General features: G+C 35.0%; 1 protein-coding gene across 1 annotated transcript in view; it reads right to left on the reverse strand.

Moving 5' to 3' along the window:
• Positions 1-1,911, reverse strand: part of LOC149085103 (uncharacterized) — a 119,319-nt gene extending 117,408 nt beyond the window's left edge. Inside the window, exon 1 of the mRNA XM_089232900.1 lies at positions 360-1,911. Within this exon, the coding sequence (XP_089089026.1) occupies positions 360-1,134 (775 nt within the window). The 5' untranslated portion in view covers positions 1,135-1,911. The remainder of the gene's footprint in view (positions 1-359) is intronic.
• Positions 1,912-10,919: the final 9,008 nt, after the last annotated feature.

A 10,919-nucleotide genomic window follows, 5' to 3' on the forward strand; every position in this document is an offset into this window, starting at 1 on the left:
CTAATCGATAGAAGGGAAGTAATAGATCTATGTGTATTTAAATGCATGCACAATATAGTTTAAATACATGAGGCATATATATATATATATATAGACTACAAAATCAGCTCATTAAGGCCAGCTGCAAAAAGGAAGACGACTTGAATGGTATCTTAAAAAAATTTTCAAGTTTGAACTATCTGAAAATTTGAATCTGATAATTTTGAAAAGTATCACTTCAACAGAGGTGCCGATAAGAAATCAATGCCAGTTTGGCTGAACCATCTCGAATGTCATAAATGACAAATCACGCATAAATTAAATTGGCTTGAAATTCACAGAACGACAAAAAAAAAGTATTTAAAACGAATGTCACTTACCTTTCGGTGATACAGCTGCTGCACAAGTCATTTTATTAGCTTCCAGGCCATTGCTGTCAGCAGCTGTCAGAATGTTCGCACATGGCGGTGTGTTCGCAACCACTGGTGAAGCTGCCGTCCCAGGACCGCCAACCACGGTTGGATACAGAACGGGTCCTGGCGGCCTCATACCAACCGGGCCCGATGCCATTTGTGCCGGCGAAAAGCCGATTGTAGGAGCCGGTGGTAGGCTTTTCGGTGACAGACGTTGCTGCGTTGCTGAAGATGATGATAACAACGACGCGGGTGGAGTCCCATTCCGAGATACAGTCCTAAAGGTAGTCAGCTTACCCGGAGATGGAGTGTCAGATCTCACCTTTTCTGGACAACTCAGATTCAACGGTTGATCGATAACTTTGGATTCGGCCATTTCATCGACGGAGTCCAGAGACGGACTGTAGCTACCACAGCTACTACTATTGCTGCTATGGTTGTTGTGGTGATGATGATGTTGAGGATGACCGTAATGATGATGGTTTTTCAAACTCTCACTACCGTTTACCATGTCCATATGAGGTGGCGGTGCTTCCGGAGATCTACTGACAAGAGAAGTGGCGTAAGAACAGTTCGGAACAGGTGACGGAGTTCCTTCTCTCATACCTAATATGTCGATAATAAAATGAGGTGTCGGCTGGTCCTTTGGTTTCCCGTAAACGTGTGGATGCCACGAACTGTTAACTGCCAACTTGGGCAGCGAGTAAGACGTCGAAGAAGGCGAACGCGTGTCGTGGTGCATTCTCGTCCGCACACTAACTATACAGTAGAAATTTATCAAAGAGAGGTCAAGACACAGATAATATAGAATCCTCTAACCGCACAGCTCAAAGAGAGTTTTCTTCGATAAACATCTGTGAATTCCCCTTTATCTAAGCAAGTAGTTGATAAACCACAAAACTTAAAAAAAAGAAACATACAAATTTAATTTTTGTTAATTTTCAACTTACTGCGTGGTCCGTCGTAAAAAAAACTATCCTCTAATCTTTCAGCATTTTAATCAAACTCACATCTCACGCACACGTGCACAACAAAGTGTTCTTTACGTCGTCTTTCAAACATTTCCAAACATCGAATAAATCTCAAAATGTCACCAACTTTCATCGTTGAAGTATATTTTTATCGATAAAAGTTAATTTTTTAATTTTTTTTTTCTCCTTTCAATCCTTTCAACAATATTCAAGTTTAAAAAACGCGTAAGTCAAGTTTGGAAAGTTTTCTTGAAAAATAAAATTCCGTATAAAAAAATTTTTTTTTTTCCGTGGAAAAAGTTTTTTTTAAGAAAAGTAAAGAAAATTTGAAAAAAAGTAGATGCACGCACACACAACACAAACAACGCGAGAGGTGCGCAAAAACCGGCGATTTTCAAACAGAGGCGGCGTTTTATAGCGCCCACCAACCCCCTTTTTTTCCGGGTGAAACACGCACCACTTTTGTTGGCTATAAGCGCACCGGACTAAAAAGTTAATAACACGCGCGGCTTACTACACAGATGCGTTACGTTATAGGGTACCGTACTTTCTTCTATCCTAACTCAGAGATAACTGTGCCTGCCTTTTTAGAGTGCGAGTCGTTCCCCCGACGGGCGCCAAAAACGTTTAGAGGCAATCTCGCCAAATGCGCGAAACCCAGCCAAGAGTCGGCGTTTCGCGACTCCGTAATTGATAGGCTATCACCGCCAGCAGCATTACACTGAACTATGCGGGAGAGGAGAAGGAGCGAAAAACGACAAGTAACTCTCTCTCTCTTTACAAATGAACGCGAACGTCTTCATTCGCATTTTATAACAATATCTTCCACACGGGTTTCAAATACTATTTAAACGTTTTTCGGTATTTTTTTTTTTTTTTAACTAAACTTTTTTAAGATATCCGACTACGTTCGAGAGTACTTTTCTATAGAATGGTACTGGAGTGAACTTTGATAACATTTCTTTTTTGATAGAAAGTGTCCTAAAATGGTGAAAACGATAATATATTGTTTAAATAAAATGTCGGATAGAATTTTCGAAATGTTTTTTGGATTTTTTGATTCAAGTTTAGGAAACTGTTTCATTAAAAAAAAAAAAAATACGAGGGAGAAGAGGAACTGTAAAAGAAATGAATATACAGCGTGTTCAATAAAACAATTACCCAGATTATAGTACTATTTTTTAGGATAACTTTTGAAATGCGTAAGCTATATTTGAAGCTGTCGGTAATTGATTCCGCGTTAAATGAGATTTCTAACTGAATAAATCGTTTTTCTTGTGAAAACTTGGTCAACGAACCAATTTTTTTTAAAAATTAAGGCATCCGACTGCTTCCGAGAGCATTTTTCTATAAAATAGCACTGGAGTAAGCTTTAATAACATTTTACGATAGAATGTGTCCAAAAATGGTGGAAAAAATAATAACTTTTTCGACTACCTATGTCATTTTATGTCAAATTTTAAGCAAAATTCTTGTAATATTCGAAACACGGTTGCATAAAATTGTACAAACGGAATTGTTTTGTTATTTTCACGGTACATTTAGATAATAATGATGAAGGTTATGAATCAAAATTTCAAGGATTTTATGGTATGCTCATAAGTTACACTCAAATTTGTTAATGTACGTGTGAATTTTTTGAAACTTCATTCTACATTTCGTCTATAAAACACTGTTATTAGACAAATATATATGATAGATTTTGGTTCATAACCTCAACAATATATAGCAAAATATTATATTAAAATTTTGTAATGATACAATGAATACAGTTTTAGAAATCATGTTTTAAACTCAAGAAAACTGCCAAAAATATAATTCTTCTAATAGAACGCGCGCTTAGAGTTTTATTCATGGATTACTTGTATGTAAAAACTCAACAATAAGTGGACGTAACTTCGATTCTAAGCTAATAGAATCGAAGATTCTATGACGTTTGTGGCAATTCAAAAGAATTACCACAAACAGGGCTTTCATTAAAAAAAAATATCAAAATCGATATTTTCTTCTCTCAAATATACATACACACACACACACACACACACACACACACACACACACATATATATATATATATATATATATACAAATACAAATACAACGCCACAACAGGCAAAATGCCCAACGAGGTGGCTGATAAAAAGATGCCCATAAAAATATGGATGTCATATATTTCAAAAATACAGCAACCCAATTAAAAATGCAATTAACAAAAATTATAAACAATATATACACATGATAAAATATTATACAACGCCCATAAAGAATACTTATGGTTGTCTTATTCTAAGAATGGATAGCTTCTCGATTTACCCCAGCATATTTATCGTATTTCTTTTTAAACGTGCCAATTGTGTTACAATTTACTACCTCCGGGGGTAAGCTATTCCATTTATTAACAACCCTATTAGAGAAAAATTCCCTGCGACACCATAACCTTGCATTGTCCCTCACCAATCGATACTGGTGTCCCCTTGTAAAAGCAGTCGATTGGCGGTGTACTAATAATTCATGGTCCATCCTATCCATCCCATTGAAAATTTTGAACCCTTCGATGATATCTCCTCGACACCTGCGTTCATCCAATGTGAACATATTCAAAAAATGAAGTCTCTCTTCATAACTCAAGCCCTGTGTGCCAATAAGGACACGCGTAGCTCTTCTCTGCACCCCTTCAACCAAGTCTAAGTCCCTCTGTAGGTATGGTCTCCAAAACCTTACAGCATACTCCAGTGTATATATATATATATATATGGTAGGAACAAAAATCAAGAGATCTTACTGAAGACTTTTTGATGATTGTAATGATTTCTTATACTTATTGAGTATTAATTTCATCTGGGTTGATACGCGGAACAAAAGTTGCGGAATAAGGAAGTCTTTTTCCACGTTTTTCATCTCACGGCACGGTTGAACATTAGTTAAACTTCCGTGATACACTTAAATTCAGGTAAAATAGGAAAAATATATTTTTTTATTATTAAGTAAAGTATTGTATTTTGGCAATAAAAGGATAATTAAAATTCTTATTACGAAGCTTTTGTTTCAATTCTTCTTTTTTTTACATTTTAACATTTAATAATATCTGAGCTTAACATTTTTTTCTGGAATATATTTTTTTTCTAGATCTTAATTTTGAACAGGGGTATAGACCTTAATGGTAGATTCATCATCACTAGCTCATCAAAGAAATGATTGCTTTTCACAAATATGACATCGAGAAAAAAAAGACTTTTATAGCTATTTTTCACTATGTTTAAAAATTTCCTCTATTAAGTGATAATCAAAGTCACGTAATATCCTTTGCACACACACACAATATTTTAATTGCAATCTTTTTCATTTCCCATTGCTGTTAACTTTTCCTCTTAGGTTGTATTCAAACTTGATAACGTAAATACACCTAAAACAACTGAATTTTTCAAATATTGTGTGAAGCGAAGTACTCCTTGGAATATTGAATATTGTGTGTATGTGCTCTTTGGACTTTTTTGAGAAAACATTTTCTTTAAAAACTTTCGTGGCATACTGGTTGAAAAACTTGTGCTAAGAGAACGGGAATCACAGAATTATGATTATATTGTACACTATTGATAACGTCATCTTTTACAGTTGGAGGAAATTTACAATTTCAAGTCAATTTCGAATGACTAGATACATTAATTAATATATAATTTATTATATTAATACTTAAATGGGGTTTTTTTGAACTGATTTAGCAATGGCTTTTCCGAATTCACATGAAAATGAATGATTCAAGGAGTCGTTGAGTGTGATGATATTATCGATGCGTTTAAAACTTTTCTCTAACATTTCAATGCATCGTTTATCTATAAGCTACAATTAATCTATAATCAAGTCCATACATTTAGAGCTGCTATGCCGTGTTCGAGGCTTCTTTGATGCAGACGTTCTGTCCACTACTGCAGTGGACATCTTCAGTGCAATTTTCGACAAGCAAGGAGATGAAACAACCACCTTGAATGACCATTATTCAAAAGATAACGGTAATATAAACATATTCAGTAGATAACGGTCATCCAAGGAGGTTGTTTCGTCTCCTTGCTTGTCGGAAACTGCACTAAAGGACGAAACGTCTGCTTAAAAGAAGCCTCGAACACGACATAACAGCCCGAAAGGTATGGACTTTATTGTAATCGATTATTCCACTAAATTAACATCAGAAAAATGTTTGTTTTCTATTTCGTTCGGTTGAAAATGATGATAAATTTTAAATTAAAAAGCACGATGATAGAAGAGTTGTTACACAAACACTCATGATTTTCAAATTATAAGTAAAATATTCACTAATTGGGGGGAAACCAATATTTCCAGTACTGCCTATCTGGTTATGATTCTCAGTGAGTAAGTCTATGGGTGTCAATAACCATTAGTAAATAGTTCTGCATTGGAAGTCACCGGATCTCCAAAAAAAGCCGAAAAAAATTAAAGCGAGAAACTACTTTTGGTTGTATTGCGATCCATTAAATATGCATGCAATGCTGTTAGCGATAAATATAATGGGATACACAGAAATGGGATTTATATTTAAAATATAGTTAGCTCAAGATCTTAATCCCCGAAATGTGATTCTCGACTCCTAGGGGTGTTGCCAAACTTTGTCAAGGGTGCCGCACACAGTACAGGATATTAATGTATGTTTAATCGGTGTTAGAAAGAATCATAGTTTACCCGATTTATACAATTATTATTTCCATGAAGGAAGCCACAAGTGTCAAAAAATTTGATAACCAGTGGGCTACTTACTTAATCCATTCGATACCTATATACTGACGGCATTGAACGAATTTCATACGGAAAGGATATTTTTATATTATTGACATACATACAACTTTGAAAACAGTCACCAAAACTGGTCTCTATAAAGCGTCTACAAAAAACTATAAGGTTAAAAACCTTGTTAACTAAAGTTATCGGTTGGCAAATGTATAAATCCTTTCAAGTCTGCAATCTTTCATAAACGACATCTTAAAACTCGTATTAAGTATATAACTTATGCTGCAGTTGACATATTCCGACTTCTAAAAAAAAAATTGCGGGGGAAAAAATATATATATTAATAAGAAAGAACTCTTTAGAAACGGGTGAAAAACTATGGTTATTTACTGACTTAACAAAAATGAGAAAATTAGATTTTTTTTTTGCTCTCGAGTGTTTAATTAAATATAAAGGGGCATCTAAAAGTGACATAAAAGAAAAATGTACACACACGTCGCAAAATAATCTGTTCGCAAATAATACCCAAAAAAGAAAAAGAAATAATACGCAAAATCTACGTAAGTATAAATTAAGGAAAAAAAGAGTAAGACGTCGTTTTTGCGTTGCCTATTACTTTACTACTTTTGTTGTAAGGGTGAAGGTAAGAATGTGTATAAAAGAAGAAAAAAAAATGGATGAGCGAGAGGAAAATGCTTAATGATACTTTTTTTATATATATATTTATTTTCGTTTACACGAACGAGAATAAGCGTTTTCACCATCACCACCAACACCACCACCTTCATTTTTCCTCGCAGAGCAATTTCGCGGCATCCAAATAAAATCGCGGCACTTGCCAAAAAGCGCACAAAAGCCAACTTAATTACACACAAAAACATAAACATCGGAAGAAATTGGTGAAGAAGGTGGCGAGAAGAAACGCGAAATAAAACTCGTCACAAAAGAAATAAACGCCATATACACAAAAAAATAGCATTTGCTTGAAAAGAATTTAAGGGTTAAAGAAACGAAAAAAAATAATAATAATAAAGGAAAAGGTAAAACGTCTTGTTTGATAATAACGTTTCTCAGCGCATTTACCCTCGGATAAGTTTTTCGTTTTTTTTTTGTACTTTTTCCATTTTTTTTTTTTTTTTGTTCTCTTAAACACTTATTTTTCTTTTCTTATGAATTATTTTATTATTTTTCTCTTTCAATATATATACAGTATTCGGAGAAGTTGCTCTTGAAAACCTCTTGGCGTTGAAAAGCGTGGCAGATGTTTAATAGGTCTTTAAAGAGGCAATGCAAGAAAAGATCTGCGGCTCACTTTTCCTTTTCTTATTATTTTCTTATGCCATTCATTTGACTACTGAGACCTTTGTCTTGAACGAAAATTAAGTCTTGGTTTCTTCTTACGCTGTACGTAATTTTTTCTAGCTTTTACTATTATTATTATTATTACAGTATATGCCCCTGAACTCGCTTCTCCCTTCACTTTCGTCTTATACGTCTTTCCTTGTTCTCCGGTTCCTTTTCTTGATTTCCCCAAGAGCAAAAAAAAACGAAAAATAAGAAAAAAGATTACGGACGAAAGTGCTTTTTGATCCGAGGCTAGAAATTCTTTTAAAGAGAAGCTTTTGTAATAATTTCTAAATATGATGCAGAGAGAGAGAAACCAACCGAGACACCTAAATCATCTTTTCGCTATTTTTTTTTTTTTTGGGGGAAATAAAAAGTGAGTTTATCAAAGAGACGTTTTCTGTTGCTTTTACCCAATTCTTTTCACGTTTCTCTGTATTTTTTTAGATGCATTATATACTGTATGCACTATGAGAGTGGTGACAGCCCGGGAAACTACTACAATATCTCCGCCTCCTTTACATACATACGTACACAAAAAAGGACATCCCAACCTGCAAGAAGTATTGCGGATCTAACTACCATGGATGATTTCTTACTAACAAATATTTCTTTTCGTACGTTATAAAAGAATTTTTTTTTTACCTTATTATGTGCCAATTTTAGTCTGTATATCGTGTGACTGTAGATATCCGGTAATATTTGGATATTGAAATTTAGCAGGTGTGAATTGGAGAATTGATTTTTGTACGTTTCTCGAGAATATTTCCATTATTGATTCAGTTAGCTGCAACATGAATGGATTTATGCAAGGGCGGCCTAAGTGAGGGTGCAAGGGGGTGCGGTCAGGGCCGGATTAACCATGGAGTAAAATAGGCACGTGCTTAGGGCATCAGCAGCAAATTGGCACCGCAATGATCAAATAGTACATTTTATTTATGTATTTTTTTTCCTAGAATCAACAATCCGGTGGGAAATCCTAAAATTTGGGAGCACTCTTGATTTAACAGTTGATATTTATCGAAACGTTGACCAGGCTTGCAACTAAGGGAGGACGGTGGGGGTCTGGAGTGTTCCGCAGCGCGTGGCCAGGAAAGGTTTACTCACTTTTTTACCGTTAAAAATTACGGGGAGTGGGTGCCAAAATGGATATAGATCCCCAAGTGATAGAGTAAATTTTCGTTTCTAGTTGCGGCCTTGAGGATGACACAAGCAAAGAAACTAAGTTAATTGCGAACAAGAACTCGAGTTAATGCTCAGTTTTTGTATTGAGAGATTTCTCTGAACTTCTCTAGTTAAAGTAAGCCCTGAGAGTCTCAATAGCCCCCGCTCCCGGGCAAAACAAAGATTTCTGAGTCTCTTCCCTACTCCCCCATCTAGCTATAAATACCTGCCTACCAATTTCCATGCTTACTCTAATTTTAACCAGATAAAATTGACATGGGGCCTCACCGGCATTTGAGGTTCCCAAGCCATGGCACATCATAGGCCTGGAGCAAAATGTTTTTCAGAACCCCTCTCCAATCAAAAAAATACTTACTAATTCACATACTTATTCTCGAAAAGTATAAACAGATCTAATAATTGTCATAAGGCCCCGGAACATGCGTTAAGGTTAAACGTGAAGGGGACGGGGGAGGCATCAAATCACTTGAGTGCTTAGGGTCTTCATATGGGTTAATCCGACCCTGGGTGTGGTGCACCCGAGTGGCAGGTGCTAAAGGGCAACAGCATAGGCTTTAGTTAGACACCATAAGTTTTAAAATTTCCAACAGTAAAAACTGACATAGCATAACGCTTTTAAGAAATACTTTGACGCCGAAGATGTTGAGGAAACTTGAGGGAATAAACAGCCAGGTCCTAGGACAGTAATACCAGAAACAAGAGTGTACTCTGGAGCACCAAAATCTTAAATAAATTTCTTAATAAAAGTCTCGTTATACTTCTACAGTTATACAGTGTATGTAATGATCAGGGCCGCCACTAGGTAAAAGGGCAGGGGATCTGGTTCCCGCTACCACGAAGGGCACTGAGCGTTTACTTTTTTGCCGTTAAAAATTACGGGGAGATGAGGGGCACCAAAATTGATACTGGCCGTGGATGACAGAGTAGTTTTTCTTTCTAGTTGGGGTGCTGGCAATGATCATGACCCCCAAGGGCGGGACTGCCGATTTTCCAACCCGGGACCACTCTTGTCGTTTTTTGTTGTTTCACGATATAAATTCGATGGAATCCGCCAGAGGTCATCAAGTTATCTGCCGTAATTAAGAATGGTAAAATAATCTTGGACGAAAATACGGAACAATTTCTTTAAATGAGGGACGTATGGTCGATGAGATTTTGTTTGGTAAACAATGGTGTGTGTGGCTTTGTATTTATAAAAATCAGATTTAATGGCAGGGTCACCCAGGCTAATGCCCTGTCAGCCACACGCCAGGGTCGTTTTTAGAGGCGGCACATGAGGCTTTGCACCCGGACGGCAGGTAAACTTGGACCGCCTCTGGGTTTATGTAAGAATTTTTTTCTTACATGTTTGTTGGTATTTGAATCCTAAAAAAGAATAAAAGTTTTATGATTGATAAGTAAAATTACCTGCAAAAAAAGTTTAAGCGGTGATAATAATGAGGTGAGAGAAAAAAATAAAATTTACAATTTTTACATACGAACTGCTATCAAAAATATGTCAGTGAGTAAAATTTGTTTCTCTTTATAGTACTGAAAGAAATTTATTCCGTGATATTTGATAAAAAAATTCATTGAGATAAATTAGTGAATGAAATTCTTAATTCTCGATATTTTTTGAACGATTCGTCTCAAAAGTTTTATGGTAGCAAAAATCGAAACTTTTCAATCACCGATATACCAGAAATATTTTAAGTGTGTGATTTTATGAAGTGTTCTTTTGATGTAATACAGAGAGGAGTAAACTTTATTTATTAACACGTTTTTGATTTGAGCCGTATAAAAATTTCAATTTTCACATTTTCCCCAAATTATCAATTGCCACTATTGTAGCCGAATTAATTCCTTTTTTTAGCTAATCATTTTTCTTATTTTACTTTAAAGTTATAGTGTTCTTACTTTACTTTAAAGTTATAGTGTTCTTATTTTAGTTTTATAGTTATTAACTTATTTTAGTTTTATAGTTATTAATTTAATGATCAAGTGTTCATGTTTGAATTTTATAAGGTTCACATTTTGATTTAATGTTACACTGTCTATATTTTAATTTATCATGCTCATGTTTTAATTTAATGTTATAAGGTTCATATTTTAATTCAATGTTATAGTGTTCTTATTTTAGTTTTCTAGTGTTTTACATCTTAATTTACAAATACAAATACAACGCCACTTCAATAGCGTTCGTATTTTAATTAAATTCCATATTGACTATTTTTTAGTGTGGTTTCATTTTAAATTAATATTATAGTGGAACCATAAAATTGTCATTCTTTTCAACGGTTCTTCGCGAAAC

The sequence above is a fragment of the Pholcus phalangioides genome, unplaced genomic scaffold (genome assembly GCF_987345545.1).
Source record: "Pholcus phalangioides strain wild (caught in Gottingen) unplaced genomic scaffold, Ppha-v1.0 ptg000007l_1, whole genome shotgun sequence".
In the NCBI taxonomy this organism is placed as follows: Eukaryota; Metazoa; Arthropoda; class Arachnida; order Araneae; family Pholcidae; genus Pholcus; species Pholcus phalangioides.